We start from the raw sequence: 24,870 nt of genomic DNA on the forward strand, positions 1-24,870 counted from the left end.
GTTAAATCTCCTCCATGTACATAATAAACTCAAATCCACAATAATTCAAGACCAGACTATACAAACCTCAAATCACAAGGTAAAATTGTTCCACCAGTCCTCAGATAAGGGAGGGAATTGCAAATCACAAACTGCTAAAAATCCTGCTTAGATCTCTTTCCCCTGTCCTCAGGAAATGGGGAAAGATGAGCCAGTCAGTTTTGATGTCTCAGTTTCTCATTTTTTCAATGTTAATTTCAGTTTACAACGTCAGGTTGCATTAAAGAACAAAACAAAACCTAACAAACATTTTGTATGCAATCATGTTTAATATACACATTTTGCAAGTAAATTTCCATAATGTATGTATGTTTTCACTAACATAACCAAGTCTACACACAGTTTCCCTAAATGTAGGCAGTTTTGTATGCATTTCCTGACAGGAGAATGGTATCACAAAATTTGGAAGAGAGTGAATTTTCAAGAAGAGCTGTGTCTCGGTTCAAAATTTAGGTTGGATGGATTAAAATGTGAGTTCTTTTGTTTCTGAGGAACCATTTGATTCTGCGTTGCCTGACCATCCACACTACTTGCAAACATGGGCTTAGTTCTGTGCTAGGCTCAGACTTAACTGATCCTCTTCCCATCAAGGTGATACCTAAAAAGGGTGTGTGACCAGAGCCAAGCCCTATCTTGTGCAGAAGCTTCCCTTCCCTTAGGTGGAACTACTGAGCTCCACAAGGGCTTGCAATGCAGCACTCTGAAGATGCCCCAACCCAGCGTCTCCCATGTCTTGGAAGAGACCTTTTCGTGTAGTGAGAGAAGGGAGAACAAGTTACTTGGGTCATAAAACCTAATTTCTACTTCCTTCAACTGCTGCATAGGTAGAAATAGGGCACACAATCTACAATGCAGGTTATACATTGCTTAAAGCATGCTTTTTGTTGCTTAAGTGTCTGCAGCACTGTCCATTATCTTTTTCGATAAAAATATGCGACCTCAATCCAGATTGGAAACACAATGTGTGATGTCTAATCCTTTCCTCCCCACCTGTTTTCATGCCACAATTCACCCCGAGCTATTATTTGTCAAAAATGAAAGCAGCCAAGGCTGTTTGGTTCTTATATATAGGCAAAACACAGAAGCAAAGAAGTGATCAGAATGGGGCATTTATCAACTGTAACCCAAATGCTTTCCTAGGCAAGGCAGCTTTGTCACATTGGTGCTACAGAGATGTTAAACCAGTGTTCAGGGAGAACATGCCAGTTTTTGGAGCATCACACCAGATGCTGCTTTTTATGTATTTATTTAAAAGATGTAAAATGTTTAAGGTGGCTACTAAAAGGAAAGAAACAGAAATACAACAAAAACACTTAGCACATCATTAAAATGAAAGCAACCACAAAGGACCACTTTGGCAAATTTAAAACCAATGTTTAAACGAATCCACAAAAAAAGAAAGGCCTTCCTAGAGAGGAAGGTCTCAGCCCAGTGACAGAAGATGGCCTCCTTGAGCAAGAAGGCACAGGGTTTGGGTGTGACCATGAAAAAGGCTTTTGCCTTGGTTCTTGGGCCCATCAGGCCTCTGGGGCAAAGAGGAGGACCCAGTTAGGTGATTCCATATTCTGCACATGAGCACTTCTGAAAAGTCATAGGAAAATATACTCAAGCATATGGTGTGGTTTCTTTACAAAACAAGTGCCAACTTGACATTCAAAACATTAATATAAAGCAACAATTCAGAATCTGTTTGAAGAGAAAGCATTGTTTCCACATTTTCAAGCACAAATGCATTTTTCTGTTGTCTGGCTTTGCACGTTTGGTGCAGGTCCAAACCTGGAAACCTGGAACGAGTCCATGTTGGCCACGTGGTTCCCAGTTCTGTTTTATAACTTCATGCAGGACTCAGTGTTTTTCCTTCTTTTCCACTCCAAATAATCCTGGATCAGCTGTTTGGATGTCAGCTCTTGCTGACCCAGCCAAAAAGGAAAGGAGAAACCACAACCCAAATTTAAGTGCAACCATTTCAGAAGCAATTCTTGAGGGATTTCTCCCTCTGTGTACACTTCTATTTTTGTAGCTTGCTGGTCACCCACTTGGCTTTTGCTGGAGATGAGGCCTCACGTGGTCAGTGAGATCATTATCTTACTGCATATTGTGAGACAACGGTCGGACAATGAGGGTTATTTAAGTGCAGACACAGAGGCCAGACAAACGTATCCTGTGTTTTGCAAAGCTTGCTATTTCTGTGGTTTATGTACAGAAGATACACTTGGGCTGAAAAAGAAAAATTGGTAACATTAACAGCCTCAGCTAGCAACAAAGGAATAGTTTCTGAAGCTGTGCTCTTGACATTGAGTGCTGGAGGCAAATTAAACGAATAAATCTAAGCAGTTCTTGTGGATTGTGTCCACTGGGCACCATTGCAGACAGAGGTGCCAGGCATTTGTTTTGCCTTCTTTGGGCTGCAGGGGAATGAAGTCCAGTCACCCAGCAAGGACTGCCAGCCGGCTACTATGTATTGTACGGGTGCAATGACCAAAGCCATGGTTCCCTCCCAGGCACTTGTACTGGGGGGTTGAGAAAAGAGCCAGCTCCAGATTATCTCTTTAGCACTTCCTGTAGTGTTAGCAGCACTGAGGTGACCTCCCTGGGGTGCAGCCTGTGCACTGTGTAGGGAGGTCCTGGGATGCCCAAACATCAGTCTCGCTGACGTGGTCCAAAGGAAAGCAGAGCAAGCTTGGCTGTAGGAGTTGCAGGGAGGCACTGCACAAAATGCCATCCAACCACCTTGGGGACTCCACTCCAGGTTTTACTCCTGAGCCTTTTCTTCTCCCAAGGACATTCCACAAGGCAGCAGAGGTTTAGGATCATGGTTTTCTTTCTCCTAGTTGGGCTACCTTCCTAGGTTGACGAGCCCCATCTGCACCCACACATATTTTAGAAAATATGGCTTGAAACCATGCAGAGAGAGTGCAGGGACAGATGAACTCATAAGCAGAACGCCAGTTTATTAAGGGGAGAGCTACATATGCCAGCTTTTACATCCTCTTCTCACAAGTAGCTAAACCCAGGTATAACTGACATCTCCCCAGGGACAGCATAATATGAGAAAACCCCTTATGTCCTTGTTCTTCGGCCTGTGAGCATTCTTGTAGGCTGGGGTTTTTCAGAGCAAGATCTCCCTCAGATGGTCCTTCAAGAGGATCTTCAGTGCTGGTTCTTCTCGGATGTGCATGCTCCCCAAGATCCACAGGCTGTGGGGTGTTGGGTTCATCCTGTCTGTGTCCAAGACAGGGTCAGAGCTAGGCATGATACCAAGAGGCCAATATTTCTGAATGGAAGACTCCCCCTCCCCCTCCCCACCCCCACCCCCACATTCCTGCTCACACCAGAACGTTCAGAAGAACCTAGAACATGGCAGATCAAATAAGTCCAAAAGACACAGACAAGCACAATGGGACCCCCAAACAATGTGAGAAATAGAATCATAGAACCATAACACTGCAAGGGACCTCGAGGGTCATTCAGACAGAGGCATACCTAGGGTCCCTTGTACAATGAGCTGTATCACATTACTGCAGAGAAGAGAGGGAAGCTTCTCCCACATTTGATCTCCCTGAGACAGCGGCTTTGTGTTCCCACAGACATCATACACCATACTGTCCATAGTCTGATAGGTGATGTTTGCCACCCCTGCTTGAGCCTGCATCCCTAGAAGGGTCCAGTTTTGCCTCTGTATCCAGTCCAACCCCTTGCAATGCAGATGGCCACCCAGCCTCTGAAAATACAATATGTTGCAGCAATGATACATAGAAACATATCTAAAATGCAGCCAAAAAAGGTTGAAAATACAAAATTCCCATATGAATCTGAATCTAGAAAAGTTTATTGTAGGGTTGTTACTGATGAGATGTCTGGAATGCATATTACTTCACTGCTTTGTCAAAACCTATTTAGAATCATAGAATGGTTGGACTTCCGGGTTGGCGCCATCGCCGAATGGCGGACTCCCTCCGAGCTCCAGAGGGAGTCTGCTCGGCAGGGGCTGGGTCCTACCGCGCCGGCGACGCGGGGACCCTCAAAAACCACGGGCACGGAGCCCGTGGACATGGGGACTCGGCTGGTACCATCAGCGCCCTCCCGACTCGTGAAGGAGCCTTTTTAAAGGCTACGGATCGGGTGCCGGGGAGCGGCGTGGTACTGTGAGTCTATCGCTTCCCCTGCCGAGCGCAGCCGCATGCCATTCGTCAGAGAGCGCTGGCTTCTTCCATTGGAAATTCGGACATTTAACAACAACCCGTGAGTAATTGGGTAACCGGGTTTAAAAGGAGAAAAAAAGGATTTTTTTTCGGATTCGGCACGAGCGGGGGGGATCTAAAAAGGAAGTCAATCCCCTCCCTGATTGTAAACATGCTAAAACAAGGACTGAGAAACCAAGATCGATTCAGAAGTTTATTGCTGACAAAAAATATCAATTCCACGATGGGATACTACAAGAATTGTGCTGGAGGAGAAAAGTCGAGGGTGAGAGGGAAAAGGCAACCCCCCCCCCTGGGAACCGGGGCGATTCGGAGAACCTGGCGGAGAGAGATGGAGAGTTTGACAGCTGTCAAAGTAGCTGTCAAATCTTGAGAATACAAAGAGGACTTTGTTACAAGTATTTTGCTGGTTAATTTTGTTACAATTGGATATAAATATGGATACAAAATGTCGGGGGAATAAAAGAAACAACAACCTGACTTTTGGATTAGAGGACACAAAGTTACTGCAACGCCCCTAGAGGGGCTTTGGGACATTACAAGTGGCGTATGTGGAAAACTACTCCGGGATGTGTACTGGTCTTAGCTCCTGGGAAAGTAGCAAAACTGAAATATTGTTTTGTCTACAGAGGTGACAACACAATAGAATCTTTCTATTGAAGCAAGGTAGGAACTGGACGTAAGTTTTTGTTCCTGAATAACAAACCTCTGTAGAGATACTAGATTTCAGAATAAGAATGGTTTTGCAGCTGAACAAGACAGAAACCTGAGAAAGTAAGAAACAAAAGAGCAAAGGACCAACTACGCCACGGAAAGAACAATGGGAGGAGCAACAATGACCAAGGGAAATTAAAGGCCTCTATTAGACTGGATTTTTGAAATTAAACATTATCAAAACAAGCAAATTCAAAGAAAACTGGCAAGATGGATTGAGGAAAATTTGGCTGTGGACTTGAGACCTCCAGGCCGACAACATACAGACTGATGGACATGGGGAATCCAAACCGGGGAAGGGAGGGGGAATTCTAGAATCCAAAGGCTATGTAACCAACTTTTGGAATCTTCTTCTATCTTCTATCTTTTATCTTTCTATATAACTTTGGTATTTTGATTTAACATGTTTTGGGAAAAAAAGGGGGAATTCGTGGAAGGAAACGGGGCAGATCTTGGGGGGAAAATCTTTGTTCTATTTTGTTAAAGATGAGGAGTGATGTTAAGATTGTAATTTAAATTGGCTAATAGGTACAACATATTAGGTTTAAATTGGGAATGAGAACTTGTGGAACCAACGTAGGGAAAGGGGAATACAGTCAGGAGGGGAAGGAGGGAGTCCCAGAAAGAAGGTTATGAAAATAAGGGTTTAAAATTGGTCTTTCTTTTTCTTTCTTTTCTTTATCTTTTCTATTTTTTCTATCCTGTTATTATTGGAAATTTTAATAAATATGATTATAAAAAAAAATAGAATCATAGAATGGTAGAGTTGGAGGGGACCCCAAGGGTCATCTAGTCCAGCCCTCTGCATTGCAGGTATCTCAACTAAAGCAACCATGGCAGATGATCATCCAACTTCTGCTTATAAAAAAGGAACTTCTCAGGGCTGGCAGCAGAACAGAACCCTCTGTTTTCTTTTGTGCTTCTGCTCTGAAAACATATTTGGTACAAATACAGTGGTGCCCCGCAAGACGAACGCCTCGCAAGACGGAAAACTCGCTAGACGAAAGTGTTTTCCATTTTTTGAGCTGCTTCGCAAGACGAATTTCCCTATGGGCTTGCTTCGCAAGACGAAAAACGAAAACGTCTTGCAAGTTTGTTTCCTTTTTCTTAACACCATTAATACAGTTGCGACTTGACTTCGAGGAGCAACTCATAGAACGCGGTGTGGTAGCCTTTTTTGAGGTTTTTGAAGACTTTGGTGATTTTTGAAGCTTTTCCAAAACTTCTTTTAAACCTTTAAAACTTTTTTGGGGGGTTTGGATTTTGGGTTGGGGTGTTTGGAATTCAAGGACTTGGTGTTGGGGAGGGGTTTGCAAGAATCTGGAAGCTTGTGTGGTTTTTTTCTGCATTTTTATGATTTTCTGTGACCATTGGGCCACTGCTGTTTTTTAAAAAAATTCTGGATTTGAATTTCTGTGTGGTGGGTGGCTGGGGGAACAGTTGAGGAGGGGGTTCTTCAGCTAGAAGCAAAGAGCGGAAGAGGAACCTTCTTCGAGTTGTCCCCCAGAGTCTTAGAAAATGTACTGTACACTTTGTTGATTTTTAAATGTTTTTCTGTCATGTTTAGAAACTTAATTTATTGTTCCTTCAATTTTTGAAATGCTCTTTACAGTATGTGTGACTTTAAAGAGCACTTAATAAACTCTTGTTGTACCAAATTTGGCTTTGTTTGGACTTTTTTTGACCATAGGAACGCATTAATTGAATTTCAATGCATTCCTATGAGATTTCGTGCTTCGCAAGACGAAAAATTCGCTAGACGAAAAAACTCGCGGAACGAATTAATTTCATCTTGTGAGGCACCACTGTAATCCTAAGTAACTTAGTCAGTAGGTTTCCCCCAGATGAGGCTTATTTTTTCCTGGAAGATTCAACACCAACCCCCAAATTGGCAACCTGAGTCACTGAAGTCTTTGGCTCACCATCCGGGCTCTCCAGCAAGGACCTCGGGGGAATCAAATCTCGTTTGCACTTAACAGGCATTTTTCAAAATGAAACCCAGAGAACAGCGCATCCATCTTTCAAAATTCACACTTCTATAACTTTTGCAGTGCAGTTTTCCAGCCAAGTGATGTTTACAAAAATGTGTATGTTGGTGAAAATAACATACCAAAATGTGTTATAGTAGGGGGTGATTGCTTGCAAACCTGTATGTATTGTACAAAATTGCATGTAATCCGGAGAAATTCACACCCAGATGCTGATGTTGAATATGTAAGCAATCAATAAATCAATCAATCTACATTTTATGTGTATATCAATCAGTCAATCTACATTTTATGTGTATATGTGGAGAGCTGAACCTGAAAAAATGAGAAACTGAAATCGGGATTGACAGATTTGCCCATCCCAGCCTGCAGCCCGCTATCAAGCGCTGAAAGGATCTATATGCTCAGATCTTCTTCTAGTCTTGCCTTCAGGCCTCTCTTCTCAGGATTAAATGGAGAGCAGGCCTTTGGGAGTCTTAACCACACCCTTGAACACTCTGCTTGTACTTTCTGATCTTTTTAAAAGGAAGAAAAGGTCCCTGATAGTGAGCAGCACATTTGCTATGTTCCCCCGTTAGAACACCCTGCCCATTCAAAGCTAGCATGGAGGGAACAGAGCCATGTCAGTCTTATATCACTAAGGAGTTTTGTGTTACAGAAGGTCTGGTCACGTGATCTGTCTCACTGGCAGCCTGAATTTCTAAAAAACATTTTAGCTGCTTGATTTTGTTAATTGCATCACATGGCCTTCTCAAGAAGTTTCATACCACAAAGTCTTAGACAGGAAACAGTAGGTCATTTTGTGTGCCAGATCTCCACCACTTGCCTCATCTCTTGTGTACAGACATTTCAGTAAGTACTGTGTGATCTCTTTGGAAAAAGTTAACTTATCAGAGAGCAAGACTCTTGCTCAAACTTTTTTTAAAAAATTAAATGTTACTTCTTGCTTAGACTGGAGACTGTGGACTCTGTGTGGTCTGGCAAAGCCAAAACTGCACAGCCTATCCCTGGCATAGAAGAGCAGTTTCCAAACATCCTTCCTGTACAACTGCATCCACAACAGCAGTCCTCCACTTCCAATGACTTCAACAAGGGCTATGCTACAGTCAGTTGGGTTCCAGGACTCAGAGGTCTGCCCATCAAAGTGGCCCAGGAGGGCATCTGGTCCAGCGTGGAAAGGGAGCAAGTTCTAGAGCAGCAGACAATGATCCAAGGGGCCAGAGGCAGGTGGATAGTCAAAGCCAAGCCCTTCTCATGTTACTGAGCAGCCCACGGCTTCCTAACAACTCTGGTAATGTTAGAAATGCCAGGCTACACAGGAAAAACTGGTGGTGTGTCCTTCCTCAACAGGGTACTCAAACAACCAAAACAGATTTTGGCTGAAGGAATCAACCCTCAGCAGGAACATAAAATTCAGGGGCATGTTTAGCTGGCCGAGGCATATATGTATAACTGAGTAAATGGACCCCGTTAATAGCTCTGGCCAGTGGCGCAGCGTGGGTTGTCAGCACCCGGGGCAAGGCAAGTAATTTGCGCCCCCTAACCCGTGGATTTGCGCCCCCTAACCCGTGGATTTGCGCCCCCTAACCCTAAACCCCAGATGTTGCGCCCGGTGCGGCCGGCCCCCTCCTGCACCCCCCACGCTACGCCACTGGCTCTGGCCATTAACCATCTCCTTCCTGTTCCTTGTGAAGGGGCAGTTCATCATGGCAACTGTAGCACCACATAACTGTATTGGCAGCTTCTGGGATACAGAGGCTCCGTTCAGGAATAGCCTGTATTTCATGGCATATATCAAAACGCTGCAAGGTTTTCACAGTGCTTTTACAGAAAACAAAGTCTTCCGGCAGCATTTACATTTGATTTCCCACTCATTCCTCTATTTACTTAAGTCCTAATGATATGCTTGGGACTACACATTTCTGGCCATTTCCCAAGCTATGCTTTTTTCCACATAGCAGAGTTGCAAGGCCTAATAATGGATGCAAAGGGGAGCATCAACTGAAGCACTGCTAGGGAAGGTATTTTCCTTGTCCTGCCCTGTGCTGTGCAGGGAATCACAGCAGACCCCAGTTTTATAAGCCCCCAAATCTAGAGAGATCAGGGTTGATGTCAAATGGAGCTTATGAGAAATCGCTCTGGAGACATCTTTAAATACTGCTTTTCATGATTTCTGAAATATTTCCTCTATCTTCATAAAGGCTCAACTAACCTTTTGATTCTGAGGCCTGAGGAAGCAAGCTAGGGAACTAGAAAGAATTGTGGGGAATTGATTATACAAACTCAATCAATACTTTACACTCAATCTGTGTATTTGGCTTTGACTTGACTGAGCCAGCTGAGAGGGGGGAAAGGTAGTATGACAGCCTGTGAATATCAGTCTAACCAACTATTCTGCAACTGTTCATGGTCCTCCATTACAATAGGGATGGAGAACCTGTCATCTTCCAGGTATTGTGAGCCTCCAACTCCCATCAGTCCCAGTCAGCATGGTCAATGATTAGGGATGATGGGAATTGTAGTTGAGCAACATTTGGAGGGTTAGAGATCTCCTTCCACTGTCTCAAAATTGCTTGGTTGCTAGGGCTTCAGGTTTTAATCAGTAAATTAATCAACTCAATCTTTAGTTGATTAAACAGGGCATATTTGATTAAGGGTACACGTCATTGTTTATTAGCAGCTGTTTTACTTCTGGTTTGCTGCTGTCCCTAGAGAAATAAAAATTGCATCTTAAAATAAGTTGTAACTTCTGCTTAGAGAAATGTTAACTCTCATTTTTATTGCAAGAAGGAACCTATATTGGTAACAGTCACACTTATAATTGATCAGTTAAAAGGCAGGTAATAAACCAAGCAGTAATTACTGAATCAAGCAGGGGCTCTACTGAAAACCCAAACTCTTTAAAATATTGCTTTCTGGAATGCAGCTCACATTCCTTACCAACAAAGACACTTGTAAATGCATGTGTATCCAGAGGTTACAAAAGCCTAGCTTTTGATTTCAGGAAGAAGCTTTTATAAGGTGAAGGCGATGAGTTTATAATGCCACCCAACAGTAACTGCACTTTGTAAGCCTGAACACAAGTCTAGTGTTGAAATATCAGCCAATGAAACAATTTTTTCAAATACTTCATTCATGGTAGTTGTATGCTGTATTCTAATTGCCTGGGGTTGCTGTAAACTGCTTAATTGTGCCCACCCTTCTCTCCTGTTTTTATATTCAGTGGAAAATCAAAGGGAGACCTCCTTTCCTCTCTACTTCCCACATTATAACAGTCATGAACTCATGGTGTCAGATCACACCACCTGAGTGTTTGGGCAGAGTCATATGGGAAGTGTGGTCCCTGAGATATCCAATGCTCAGACCATTTAAAATTTAAAAAATCTGAACCAACACATTGAATTTGAACTGGAACCTACTGGGAGCCAGTGGTTTGGAATGGCTGGTACACTGCAGGGCCAAGGAACTTTTCTCTTGAAGAATTCCAGTAATTTCCCAACATCCATGGCAAGAGTGGGGAGCATTTTTTGGCCCAAGGGCTACCTTTCCTCGTGGGGGAGACTTCCGGAGGGCCACGTGCAAGTGATAGGCAGGGTCAGAACCACCAGCTGGTAGGACAGCGAACGTGACTTTAACCTTTGTAGAGTAGGTTACAGTCCAATAATGAAATCATGAAAATGTCAGGTTCATACACACTTCACTGTCCTTTATATGAACAGCTCCATGACTCATTCCAGCTAGTTATAAAGCACTGGAGGAGAGTGTGGAGCTAGTCTGGGGAGGCGGTGCAGCCTAGAGACCATCCTGAAGGCTGGGAGGACAACATTTGGTCTCTAAGCCTGAGAGTCCCTCTTTCTGATCTGTAGGTCAGTTTTCTCAAAGAACAGCTGGCTATGCCTTGTCTGTATCATTCTGCACTGCAAACGAGAGCTTGCAATTGGATCTTTCCCCACACCAAAAATAAAATAAAACCCTGCACAGAAAACCAGTTGTCAGGAAGAAAGAATTGTAGCCTACCCTTTTCACTGATAAGGCACTTTCGTGTGCATGCACACGAAAGCTCATACCAAGAACTAACTTAGTTGGTCTTTAAGGTGCTACTGGAAGGAATTTTTTTATTTTATTTATTCCCTGCAAATGGAAAGTTCAATCACATGCGCTATGCCTGCAATCTGCAAGGGAATAATCCAGAAACAGGTTTGCCAACTAACTCCTCTGCATTTGTGAGAACTGGCATCAAGAGCTTAATTTCAAGTCTGAAAGGAATCTTCTTTGGTATGGAGCTGTTGAGAAGCAGCTCTGGTGTGCTTTTGTCTTCCCCTGCAGCATTCTGGTTGGCTCCGAGTCATCGGTATTGTTTCACTAAACAATACGTAGCCTGTAGGCACTTCTGGCTTGGTGTATCCTGCTCATCCCTGCTCTGCTTTTTGGTACATTTACAACTGCTGATCTGGAGGCAAAGCAATCAGTGACAAGTCTGGGCAGTCTGAAAGCAATTAAGAGATTGCTCAGACGATGGAGCCAGGCCAAATCTGAGGCTTTATAGGGCCCAAGGCTCCTTTGTGTCACCTGCTGAGGGATGGAATCATAGAATCATAGAATGGTAAAGTTGGAAGGGAACCCAAGGTTCATCTAGTCCACCCCCTCCAGGATGCATCAGCCCATTTCTGGTCCATGACCTTCTCACATGTGTTTGTGTTCAGAGGTCTGCTTTGTTCCATTTTTGCATTAATTCATGAAGGTTTTTTAAATTAAAAAAAACCAGAATTCAGTGTTAACTGTTAACTATTTAGATATGTTTTTTAATTGTCAGGGCTGTGGGCAGAGGTATGCTAGCAATGTGCTCAGACTGACATGTGTCTTCGGACACCAGGCTGTTTTGAACAAAGCACCCTTTCCCCATCATTTCCCATCACCAGAGTCCCCCCCCCGGTGAGCTTTAAGTGTGCATGACATGGGCTGTGCACTCTGTTGTATGTGTGAGGTTCCCATACTGATAGTGGTGTGTTGTCTGAGTCTTGGGTTCAACCATAATCTGTCATAGTGGTATGGGCAGGCTAGTCTTCCATGTGGAGTAGCTGTTGATTCTTTCCCTCCTCAACACAGCGTGGCCAGGGAGGAGGTCCACCGCCCACCCATGACTCAGCCCTAGTTTTAGCCATCACCAGTTGTGTGTGTGTGTGTGTTTGGGCAAATATTTCATGGTGTGTCCGGCTTTCCACAAAATCTTTCCACAAAATCTTCAGTGAGTAGATCTTGTACAGGATCATGTTCTGAATTATTCACAGTTCTTCACAAGGACATGGAATGACAGGGTTTTGGTACAATCACCCCCCCAAAATCAACAACACTGAATTATTCAACAGAGGGACACCACTTGGTCAGGGCTAGATCCTTGGCTGCCAATATATTGGATTGTTTATAAGCCTTCATTTCTCCCAAAGATATATACCTTCCTTCCTTCTTTCTCAGAACCTTACTTAAACTGATCTTCTCCAAGCCTTAAAGCTTGCTATGTGCCTAGGTTCACCACATTGATAGTCAGCAGAAAGACTAAAAATATAACCAGACTGGAAACTATATAACCGTCAGCTCTGGGCAGTCCCCCAAGTTTTGGAAATGAGATTTTTTTTTTAGAGTTTTAGAGTGTTTGGGGGGGGGTCAGCTCTGCTGTGTCTTGGAATTTCCAAGGATGCAACTCCACTTGGTTAACACAGGTCAAATAGGTTGAGGTCATTTATCTGGCTCAGAAAAATTAAACTTCAGGAGTTACCCAATATGGAAACATCAAATATTTTTTTGGAAATAAACTGATGTCAAGATGACTTTACTTCATGAATATTTTGTAGTGAAGAGGGAGCCAGAAGAAAGAGAGAAAATGAATAATTCAGACAGGGGAGTGAGGTTTCATTTTTTTTATTTTTCATGGAAAATGCAGAAGGTCTCTTCTAAGCCATCTTTCCAACATCAAGGTGGCACAGTTTTTTTTTTAAAGCACTGCCAAGACTGTGGTTAAAACTGAGTTCAGGCCATGATGACACATAAGCTGGCATTTGTATGTGTTGGAGACTCTTTGAGCTTTTACAACCCTAAAGAGTTGAGGGGGAAAATAAATGAAATCTGTAAAGGGAATAAATAACTTGCAGGGCTTAAAATAGCTCTGTTTCCGGCTTGTTGGAAGAGGGGTGAGCTGAGCTCTGGTTTTCTTTTGCGCATTCTGGCAAGAAAGCACCTTTGATACTCTTCAAAGCAGGGGCCCCAGAATGCCTCAGCTGCCTCATGAATGGTTGCAAGTTTGGCTCGTTGGTCAGTTTGAAGTGCTTATATAAAACAGTGGAAGTGGAAATACTTTCCCAGACCACGCCAAGAGTTATTTAAGGATGCTTTGTTTAAAAATACTTGCTGGTCTACTCAGACCACAGTTCCACCCCAATAAACCCTATGTGATTGGTCTATCTTTGAAAATCTCCTCCCTTTTGCCTTCTGCAGAAATAATATTCTAGCTGTTCTTTTAGTGGTCAACAGAATAAACCAAGCCTGATTGATAAATGCTTTTGGAGGTGCCCTGATTCACATGGTGTGGGAGCTTTGCCCACTTGTGAGGTGTGCAATGGTTTGACTTTCCTCCTCAAATAAGGAGAGACTCTACTAACAAGCCAATTGTTCAGATGGATCCACAAGCCTGATACCAAAGATGTGGAGCTTATAACTGACTCCCCTGGAAATGTTTTCATTTACACCACCTCGTTTGCAAGCATAACTTCAAGTTGTTGCGACTGCGTCCTGCTTCTCTCACATCACACTCCCAACTCTGACCAGTTACTGGCTTGCACTGGTGGAGCCTTGCAGGCATAAGGTTTACACCAGTGACAGTCTCCTGTCTGTGCAAGGATCTGTTTATTTATTTATATGCAAAAATGCATATGCCACCCACATTCACATTTCTGTGAATGACATAAGATCAGCAATAAAACTACATCCATAAAATAAACACAAAATATATCACAAATCAGATGGACGTTACTTGGGAAAGGATCATCTCCTGCCCCTGGGAGAGCCTAGGTGAACAGCTGTGTTTTAAGCAGGTTTTAAGACGGCTTTGGTGGTTGCCTGATGTCTTCCCAAAGTGCATCCCAAAAGGCAGGCTATATTACAGGCCCTGGTCCTAGTGAACATATGACAAACCTCAGGAGGATTTGGCTGAGGACCTAAGGAACTGGAAAGGGTCCCAAGTTGCTTAGGCCTTTATTTGCCAATAGATAACAAGCTACCACAGGAGAAGGTCTCTGTCCACCCATCTGAATCCCCAGCCATTTCTCTCCTCTCTTCACAGTAGGATTGATACTGATTGTAGAGAGGATCAAGCATTTGTGAAACATCTGCTGTCACTGGCAGTCAACAGGGAATGCCGCCATGCAGTGCTTGCCCATGTTAACGTTCCTGTTCCAGCTTCAAAAAATCTTTCTTTCTTTCTGAGAAGGCATAATAACAACAAAACAAAACAACAATAACAATTTATTATTTGTACCCTGCCCATCAAACATTAAAAACTTCCTGATACAAGGCTGCCTTCAGATCTCTTATAAAAGTTGTATACAGTGGTACCTCGCAAGACGAATGCCTCGCAAGACAAAAAACTCGCTAGACGAAAGGGTTTTTTGTTTTTTGAGCTGCTTCGCAAGACGATTTTCCCTATGGGCTTGCTTCGCAAGACGGAAACGTCTTGCAAGTTTGTTTCCTTTTTCTTAACACCATTAATACAGTTGCGACTTGACTTCGAGGAGCAACTCATAGAACGCGGTGTGGTAGCCTTTTTTGAGGTTTTTAAAGACTTTGGTGATTTTTGAAGCTTTTCCAAAACTTTCCCGACACCGTGCTTCGCAAGACGAACTTCGCAAGACGAACTTTCCCAACACCGTGCTTCGCAAGACGAGGCACCACTGTAGTTATTTATCTCCTTGTCATCTGATGGGAGTGTGTTCCACAGGGCGGGTGTCACTACCGAGAAGGCTCTGTGCAACTTCCTTTGCAACAAACTGCTTTGAAGGCACTGTAGTGCCTCCTAAGAGTCCTCATGAACCCAATATAAATACAACATGCTGGTATGAGTTTGTTCTTTATGCTTTGTTTGTTCTTCTGGGCAGAAGTGAAGCTGCCACGTGATGTATGCAAGATTGTAATTTTAAAACATTTTTAAAAATAGTTTTTATTACGCAGGTTTTGTTTTAATTAGATGCATGCCTTCAAGGATATGCACTGAACTGAAATGCATTTGGTGATGAGTAATTAGCAAACAGATAAGACCTAAATTGTAAGTAGGCCCATCTTGCTGCTCTGCTTCCAGTATTTGTTGTCCTTATGACAAGATACTTAAGTTATACCATATAATATAAAACAATACAATACATAAAAGTCTAAAATCAGCTGGCACCTCAAGGCAGCCTCAAGGCAACTCATGTGAATGTTAGGTAGAAAACACTATTTATTATTTGTTTTATTTTATAAAATTTCTTTATCTCTTGACTGTAAGAACCCCCCCGTCGCCCCCCCCCAAAGTGGACTACTACAGCTCCCTCCAGCTACAGTAACCTACTAGGAATGCCCAGCTTTTTATATAAGTGTTAACTCATCAGGTAGGCGAATCATGTAAGCGAGCCCCCCCCAAGTGTGAGGGATGGATGGACGGTGACTCCTGTTTCTATTATAATTTGTATGTGTGACAGGGACTAGAAAGCAGCATCCCTTTCCCTCAATTATCTGGGGAATATGCGAAAGCATAAATCCTCTCCAGATTGGTTCAATGTGTTCGGCCAGATCCTCAGCTTTTGCCAAATCTGATATGGTGTTGCCACAGAAGTGTGGCTTGCAATATCTTTACTGTGCTGCCTTGGTACACAGACACCATTCTCTGGTATCCCTGCTGTAATCCAAAGCTCTTTAATAACACGAAAAGGAGTAAAATGTGCAGTTTGAGCAGGAAGGAAATGCTTACTAGGTTAGCTAAAGGTCTGCCATTCCTCTCTTTGCTTGCCTTCAAAATATTGGATAGAAAGCAATTTTTTACTCCTCCTTTTAGCGTACTGGACAACACGCATGGTTTTGCAGTTGACAGGGGCAGCTATTTTGCTGCAAAAGGGGTGGAAAGAGCCTGTAGAATTCAGGTTGCTGCAAGAAGACTTTGCCACATTGCTACTTCCCTAATAAATATGAGGCAACGAGTTCCTATAATCTCCATTTCTCTTGATTGCTTTATTTCCTGCCAGGAACAGAAGAGCACTTTGTACAATCTCACCTGCTCAAAAAACCGCATCCCCACCCCTCAACCCCAGTTGAGAGTTTCCATACAGGGTGTTGGTGCAGAGCAAAGTCTCATCATAATTAATGCCCTACGGCATGTTTGTTTCTGTTGTGTTTGTGCAAAGCTTTAGGTTTAGGCTAACTTTATAGGCTGTTTTCCACAAGACACCAAAGGATCTTGTAGCAATTCTTAAGTGCATGATAATATGGCGCCTGTGCACACCAAGCATGTTCAGTTCCTGTTTCTAGGCTCATTTACATCTGCCAATTAGAGGGCCTAGTAGATACCATGGTTTGAATGCCTGCTAGACTAGGTGGGGCAGCTGGGGGGTCACAGGGACATGGCCAATGAGAGCTCACGGGGCATGGCCAAGTTGTCTCAGTTCTTTCCCCATCCTCCTCCTCGGTAAAAAAGGAACGGGCACTTTAACCTTTCACTTTCCTCAGTACTTAGCACAGAAGTGCCTTACCTTGGTTGAAAAGGGGGTCACTACTGTATAATTTCTAATGTGGGTTCATGCTGCAATAACTGTACATTATTCAAGAGTAAGCCCTACTGAATTCCAATATGAGGATTGCTCCCTCATACAGTATGTATGTGCAGGATTGAAGCCTGAACTGGTTGGTCTTAAAGGTGTCACACACGACTGTTAAAAACAGACCCGATAAATTTTGGACCTATGGGAAAATATAGGTCTCCTCCACTTTATTCATTTCTACATCTTTTGTCCAGAATGTGGGATAAAGTGCAGGGGGGGGGGGTAAGGGGACAAGGACTTGGGAGGCCAAGGTCAAAATCAGCCACAAAGCTCAGCTTGTGACTTTGTGCCGTTCATGGTCTCTCAGCCTAACCTACTGCACAGGGTTGTTGATGGAGTGGCTATAAATGTAGTACTGATAATATAGAAAAATATATAGCAAATATATAAAAAATCAACAATATGAATATGAACTGAAAGCTGTTGCAACGCAATGATAATGGTTAAGAGAATTCCCCACCCCAGATTACCATTCCAGCTTTAGAAATCACATCCTCCTTGGCAGCACCATTTACTAACCATGGTTGCTATGAAAACACAATCAACCTGATACTGGGTTGGTGCAGTTGATAACATGGTCAGAAGCCCCCGTCACCTTTTGTTCTGGCTGAGAAAATCCAGTGCTCCCTTTACAATCTCTCACACTTTAGCTTGAGCTAATGGAAAAGTTCAGGTGTATCCATTGCCAGGCTACATGTGCAACTGCACACAGGGGGAACGCAAAATGCAGGACGTTTTGCATTCTGCACAGGGTCAGAGAAGAAATCAGTTCCCCTCACCCTGGCAGAAGGGAGCAGTGATTTGACAGAATGGAACAGCCTCACATAACCACCTGAAATGAACTTTGGAAGGCTTTCGCCGAAGGCAATGTGACCTGAACCTTTCAAAGGGGCAAGGAAGGCACATTCTTATGTTTGCATTTTACCAACAAATCAGAGGTAGCTCTGTCAGTCAATTAGAAAAGCCAAAATCATAGCAATACAGAGCCATATTCCCCAAATGCCCTGCATTCTTTTGCTTACTATCTGGAAGCCTTCTGGGAACCTTAAATATTTGCTCACTACTTTGTGATTTTGCAGTTGGCTTTAATTAAACCTACTGCACTTCATCTGCTGTTGGATCACTGCCCTATCTTGTCTGGGAAAGGCTAATGTGACATGCCCAGAGATCTTCATCATGTGCTGGAACAGAGTATGATTTTGCAGAAGGTCTAGTAATGGCCCCCCAGCCACAAGGGGAAAGGAATGAGCCATTGCTGCTGCTGCTGCTGTGAGTGCTGGAAGGAAGGCCGCTCCCTGCTGCAAGGCCCATTTCCACCTGGCCCAGACTCACCTGGAACAGCTAAAAGTGGCTCCTGGGAGGCTGAAGGGACATTGCTGGAACAACTCTTGGGTTGGGGAAACTGGCTAAAATGTTTTAAAATGTTTTAAACAGTTCTAATTTTGGTTCCTCTGTTTTGTTTTTGTGGGGTTGGTGTTGGTTAAATGTTTAGTTGGGGTTGGCGGTTATTTTAATTTGGGTATAACTTTAAACTGTTATTGTTATTATTGTTAGTGTCTTCTTTATTGGTTTGCTTGTATAAGGGATTTTGTTTTTTAATGTTTGATGTTTTGTTGTGCTTTTATATATGTTGTAAGCCGCCCAGAGTGGCTGGGGAAACCCAGCCAGATGGGTGGGGTATAAATTTAAAAATAATTATGATTGGTCCTAGCAGTAATGGCGAGCACTTCTGCTCCCTTGGAAGAAACAGGTGATTCAAACAAGAAGGTCAAGTAAGAGTAGCCAAGCTGGTCTTACTAATATTTATTTTTATCTATTCATCTTATGGGTAGGAGAAAACACTGGCAACTTGATGGATATTCTTCTTTCCTACATTAAAGCTTGTTGTACATTCAGCTTCTGTGGTCTGATTTGATTAAAACTGTAGAGTGCTAGTTGAATTAGGGAAAACATGCCTGATATAATTCAAGGGGCAAGTGGGACTGACAACCTCATCACGCCTCCTCATTCATCTCCCTGTCAAAACCCGACGCATGAGCCGCATGAATTACTTCTTCTCCTGTGCAAAAAGCAGCTCAATAGGAAAAGGCAATCTGGCTAAGAAAGAAGAGAGCTAAACAATGGATGTTGAGGGAAAGCCACTGCTGGATGTGATCTCATGAGTTGCCGAGAAGCAATGAGACAGGAACGATATCCAGTGAAATTAACAAAAAGCAGGGTTATGGTCTTCATGGAACCCATAATGTATTTCTTTTTTAAAAAATCCCCTCATTCACCTGTGAGACTCTGATATGGGATGTAAAATAAGGTTGTTGTTTTTTAAACTTTATTACTAAACTTTGGAATTAATATCTTGGGATCTAATGGTAAAGTTTGGATGGTGAAGCTGTAATGCTTTAGGATGCGGTTCCTGATGAGCTACCTTCTCCCCTATGTACCTGCCCACTAAGATCACCTACAGAGACCTTCTCTTGCTGTACCCAGACAGACTTGAGAACTTCCGACCCAGGGAAGTAGCTGGCATTTTGCCACTGTGTTGAGGCCCGCTTGTTAAGCAAGCTCAGAGGCTGAATTTAATTCCTTACTTATTGCAATTATATGCAGCCTTTCTGGTTTTAAAGTGCTTTTGAAGTGCTTAACAGCTTTTTAAAAGTGCTGTTTGTTTTTTATTTTTGTAAGCTGCCTTGAAATACAGGAGAAATGGCAGGGTCTAAAATATTTTTTTTTTTTTGTAGAAAGTGATGAATAAGTGTAACAACAACAGAGTTTTATGTATGGGTACCTTAAAGCAATATGACTAAATAGCACCATAATTTGCATACAGTTGGATGAGAAAAATGGAGAAGTCTTGCTTCCTGTTGAACAGAAACTTCTACTGAGAGCATGCAGGTGGGGGCTGTTGGGTATCTGGGTGCACCTCTGCTGGCTCAGAGGGGTTTGCACTGGTTAAGACAAAGCAAGAGACCTCCAGCTTCCCAGACTATCCCTATACTTTTATCACTACGCTGACCTCCCCCCCCCCGCCCCCCTTTAATGTTTATTTAGACTGGTAAGTATAAGGTTCCATCCTCTTTACAACTTCCTGCTCCTCCTCACACTTTTTCTGGACCTTGAGGTGAGAGTTAATCTTGGATCTTTCTTTTGAGAGCAAAGGGGGGAAGCATGGATTCTTTGCTCCTCCAACTAGATGGTTAGCTAGGACTATAGAACGCTTCCCTATTGAGAATGTAGTTCAGGAGTAGGCAAACTAAGGCCCGGGGGCCGGATGCGGCCCAATCACCTTCTAAATCCGGCCTGCGGACAGTCCAGGAATCAGCGTGTTTTTACATGAGTAGAATGTGTCCTTTTATTTAAAATGCATCTCTAGATTATTTCTGGGGCATAGGAATTCGTTCCTCCCCCCCAAAAAAAATATAGTCCGCCCCCCCACGAGGTCTGAGGGACGGTGGACCGGCCCACAGCTGGAAAAGGTTGCTGCCCCTGATGTAGTTCCATTAGTAAACATAACCTTTCTTACTTTATACCAAGACTCTGAATACTTTCTACCTAAAGGTGTTTTCCAAGCAAGGATTCATTTAACTAAACTAACTTCTGCTGCTGCATATAAAGTCTGCATCCTAAGCAGGGCTTGGCAGCATTCCTATGCAGAAAACCCACGAACTCTCTCAGGGATCCAGTGCCTCACCTTTAAATTCCTCTATCCATTTCAGTTTGTCAGGAACCCACTTTCATTATTTTAGTCCCCAGTTTATTGTTATTTTATTCATTTCTGGATTGAAGAGTTTTCCATTTTCTTGAGCATTTAATAAAATCTGATTGTCTTGCTGCTGCTGCTGCTGCTGCTACAATGCTGGGAAATGTGAATAGGACTAGGCTGCAGCTTTTATTTTGTTATTATTTTAAAATGCTGTAAGCTGCCTGCCTCCAGAGTCTTTCAGGGTAGAAACATTTGAATGAAATAATAATAAAATAAATACGGCTATTTCATAGACTCTCTTTCTCTCTCTCAACAGGCGAGAGGCCTTTCGAATGCCGTTGGGAAGATTGCAACAAAAAGTTTGCCCGTTCCGATGAGCTGGCGCGGCATTTCCGCACTCACACTGGAGAGAAAAAGTTTGGCTGCCCTCTCTGCGAGAAGCGATTCATGCGCAGTGACCACTTGACGAAGCATGCCCGCCGCCACACCAATTTCCACCCCAGCATGCTCAAGAGGAGGAGCGGCAGCAGCTCCCGGACAGGATCGGTCAGTGACTATAGCCGTTCAGACGCATCTAGTCCCACCATCAGTCCTTCCAGCTCCCCGTAGACCTGCCTGCACTGGAGGCCAGCACTTTGCTCTCATCATTTTATAGATATCATTTTTGGAGTTTTATTTGCCTTGCACATTTTGCTTATTCTCCCCCCCCCCCACTATCTTTTTTCCTTTCTTTTTTATACATCGTTTCTCCAGCAGATTATCTCTGGCACAATGGAACTAACACTGATGAGCCTCTTCTCCATCTTCTGCCAGCAATTTTTCTTCCTGGTCAAGATTTTCAGTTATTTTGTCTGCCAGCCTTCACTCTCCAGAGCCTTAAGAAGGACGCTCCTGTTAATTGTTTTTAAATATATCTATATGTGTGTATATTTTTTAAAAAATACCTTTGCTCAGGTGTCAAAGCAAATTTTATAAAAAAGAGGTTACAAAAGAGGAATGTCTAATTGAACTGGATTGACTTTCCACCACTCCACCACCTCCTCTCAACTTTCTCAGGGATAAGTATTTATGTAACACAGTAAGTACAATGAAGACACACTCTCTGCGGTCTCAGCTGGCAAACAGATCTGCACTCAGAATGAGTGTGGCCGAGTTCTTCCACTCACTGAGGAGGAAACCAGCGCTGGACTTCGCACTCAAATGGTTTGGTTTCACATTTGCTATAGATACGTTTGGGGAATCAGGACCATATATGGCATGCCCCCTGGATGACTTCATTAAATCCCTCTCCCTGCCCCCACCCCGTCAATGTCATTTCATACCGAGGTGATTTTACCACATCAACTTCCTGCTGCAGAAACCTTGTCTATAAAGTTCAATACAGTCCCACCTTCCCCATGGGGGCAGGTTGAGGGGATTTTTTTAAAAAACTAACGAACTCGATGCCTTTATCATTCCCACCCACCCCCAAATATAGGGAAATGTATTTACACTGGGGAACAATGCATTTAAGTTCAAAATGGCAGGTTTGTGGTTTTTAGGCATTACGGATTTGTTTTCCAGGGTTCTCCTGTAAAATGCCCTATGGAACAAGTGAGGCTTTTGCAGAAGAACTTCTCAGAGGCTTGTGAGCCCCACGCTGTTCCTGAGCTTGTCTGTGTTGCTTGCTCATCTGTCACGTGGCTACCAAACATAGGTGCCTAGACTGTATCAACTTGAACTATTTTATCTTATGCAGGGGGTGGGGTGGGGGTGGGGAGCAACATTGGGAAACTGTTTATATAAAGTTTCATCAAAGCTTTATCCAGGTACTTGTTATAAAGACCCTTGGTTTTACATTGCTTCAAAGCAGAGGCTTCCATATAACACTGCACTGTAGCTATTTGGTCAGTAAGTAACAATTGAAACCAAGTAGTGGTGATCAGAAAATGGTCTCTTATTAGGAAAGGGTAAAAAGAGAGAGCAGAACTTGCATCTAGAAAGTGTTACAAACATGGTGTTTTAGCTCAACAGCGCTCCGTATTTCTCCTACACTTGCATCCCATGGGTGTATGGTTTGGCTGGGCATAGATAAGAGAACCCCTCTCCCAGCCAGCTAGTCCAGGGTTCCCAGATGGACGCCCCACTCTCTTGGCTACCACAGTGGAGATCAATCTGCCACGTTACTTGCCTAATATCTGTAAGGAAACCTCTCTCAGTCACAGCTGGAGGGGCCAACTGGCCACCCAGTGCCTGGGTGGGAGATTTGTGGCCATTTCAAAAATAGGCACCTCACCCCAGCAAGAGAGGTTTGTGTGCATAAAGAGCCTTCCACCTGCATTGCTGGAGTGGAGGCACATCTTGCTAAAACTGGCTTGGTGCACAGATCTATCTTGGTTACAGGTAGGTAGCCGTGTTGGTCTGCCATAGTCAAAATAAAAAAAATTCCTTCCAGTAGCACCTTAAAGACCAACTAAGTTAGTTCTTGGTATGAGCTTTCGTGTGCATGCACACTGTGTATCTGAAGAAGTGTGCATGCACACGAAAGCTCATACCAAGAACTAACTTAGTTGGTCTTTAAGGTGCTACTGGAAGGTATTTTTTTATTTAGATCTATCTTGGGTCACCCATTGTTAAACACTTACAGTTGGGTCAGGTTCTAGGTTTATAAATGCAAACTTTTTTAAACCAGCAATTGGTCTATGCATTGCAAAGTGCACAGACCTCATTACTGCCGGCTTGGTTGGTTCTGAAGCTGTATATTAAACATTCAGGGTTTTTTCTTTGTAATTTTCCATTATTATTATTATTATTATTATTATTATTATTATTATTATTATTATTATTATTTTACTGTAAATGATGAATGCAGTTGATTGTAGCACACCAAAACAAACTCCACAACCCCAAACTGCTGTTTACAACAAGTATATCTACATTCCAAATGTGTCCTGCTTTCCAGTAATCCCATTTTGCCACCTCTTTAACAACTCCCCCCCCCCACAAAACAACAACATCGTTTCTAGGTACATACAAAGATTGCTCTAAGTACAAGGTTCTCTCTCTAATGAACAGTCACCTACAAAAAAACACAGGTCAAAATTTAGATATTTCTGTATTTTATGGCACTAGTTTCAAAGTTCACATTTTCATTAACATTTCCAACTTCATTCAGCTATAAACCACGCTAGCCAAAGCTTTTGGTGTGGATTTATAACTACAGGCAGGAACAACGCATCAATTTGGCTACTATTATGTGCAAAATCTTGCTTCTTTTGTATAATGAGTTGCCTTACCTCTATAGCTTTGCAGGGACTGGCCAAGTAAAGCTACTCAGATATAGGAAATTCACATTTCAGATAATTTTCATCGCTAAGACTGGGGGTAGGTATTGGGAAATATCCAGCACAACTAAGAAGGAACATAAATTACCTATAAAAAGGCACACACACATGGAATATAGCTAGCCAGCAACAGAGATTGGTTTTTTAATAGGTAGGAGAAAGTATTTATTTTCATAGTTGGTAGGATATGAAGGTCTGCAAAATCTAATCTAACCATATCACCTGTTAATAAAAACCACTTAAAAGAGCATTACTAATTCTCACAGAGAACAACCTCTCTCTTTTCTTTGACGAGCAGTGTGAAATTGCAATAATAAAAGGTACTATGCACTAGTAAATTTCCTTTGAATCATGGCCAACGCACAAGTAAGCTGAGCTGATGCTTAGAGTGGCAATATTTTGAAGGGTGCAGAATGAAGCTGCATGTGATCCATAGAAGATGCAATGCTTGATCCAAGAGTTATACCAAAGAGTTAATGCTGGTGCAGGTGATCTGGTCGTGGAGTATTGCCAGCCTTGCATCAGTTATTTGAGTAGGAGTGCTTGCGCTAGGGGACACAATGGGGTCCATCTAATCCAATATGACTCTCCTTGGTCTTTTCCATCTCTGATAACCTGAGATGCCAGGGACTGAATCTGGCATCCTTTGCACATGCAAAGTGTGTGTTCCTCCATTGAGCTTTGCAGCCTCTTCATGAGAATTGCTTAGATAAGTAGAAAAATACAGGCAACTCTCTTAAACCTAATCTCAATGTAGCCTACAAGTACATATGGGTCAGGACTGTCACCTAGATATGTAAACAAAAGGGAAAGTGTTGCATATATATTTGGGATAATTTCTAATTTGGGATTTGGAGGGTTCATGCAGATTGCTTCTGACATGCTTCTGAGATACTTAAAAAACAATTTCCGTTCTTTACAGTTTCATAAATAATAGTAAACATACACCAAAACACTCAGGGTTTCTCTGGTGACAGAGAGGACACAAAACCTCATTTCAGCCCTGCTGGCAACTGTTTGGCTATTCGTGTAACTTGCATCTAGTTTGCTCATACCAGCAAGACATGAAGG

The 24,870-nt window shown here is 42.9% G+C and overlaps 1 protein-coding gene across 1 annotated transcript in view; it reads left to right on the forward strand.

Moving 5' to 3' along the window:
• Positions 1-23,453, forward strand: part of KLF13 (KLF transcription factor 13) — a 36,813-nt gene extending 13,360 nt beyond the window's left edge. The window contains exons 2-3 of the mRNA XM_081170704.1: positions 20,793-22,828; positions 23,112-23,453. Coding sequence (XP_081026830.1) covers positions 20,793-21,085 — 293 coding nt within the window. The 3' untranslated portion in view covers positions 21,086-22,828; positions 23,112-23,453. The remainder of the gene's footprint in view (positions 1-20,792; positions 22,829-23,111) is intronic.
• Positions 23,454-24,870: the final 1,417 nt, after the last annotated feature.

The sequence above is a fragment of the Podarcis bocagei genome, assembly GCF_964188305.1.
Source record: "Podarcis bocagei genome assembly, chromosome: 14".
In the NCBI taxonomy this organism is placed as follows: domain Eukaryota; kingdom Metazoa; phylum Chordata; class Lepidosauria; order Squamata; family Lacertidae; genus Podarcis; species Podarcis bocagei.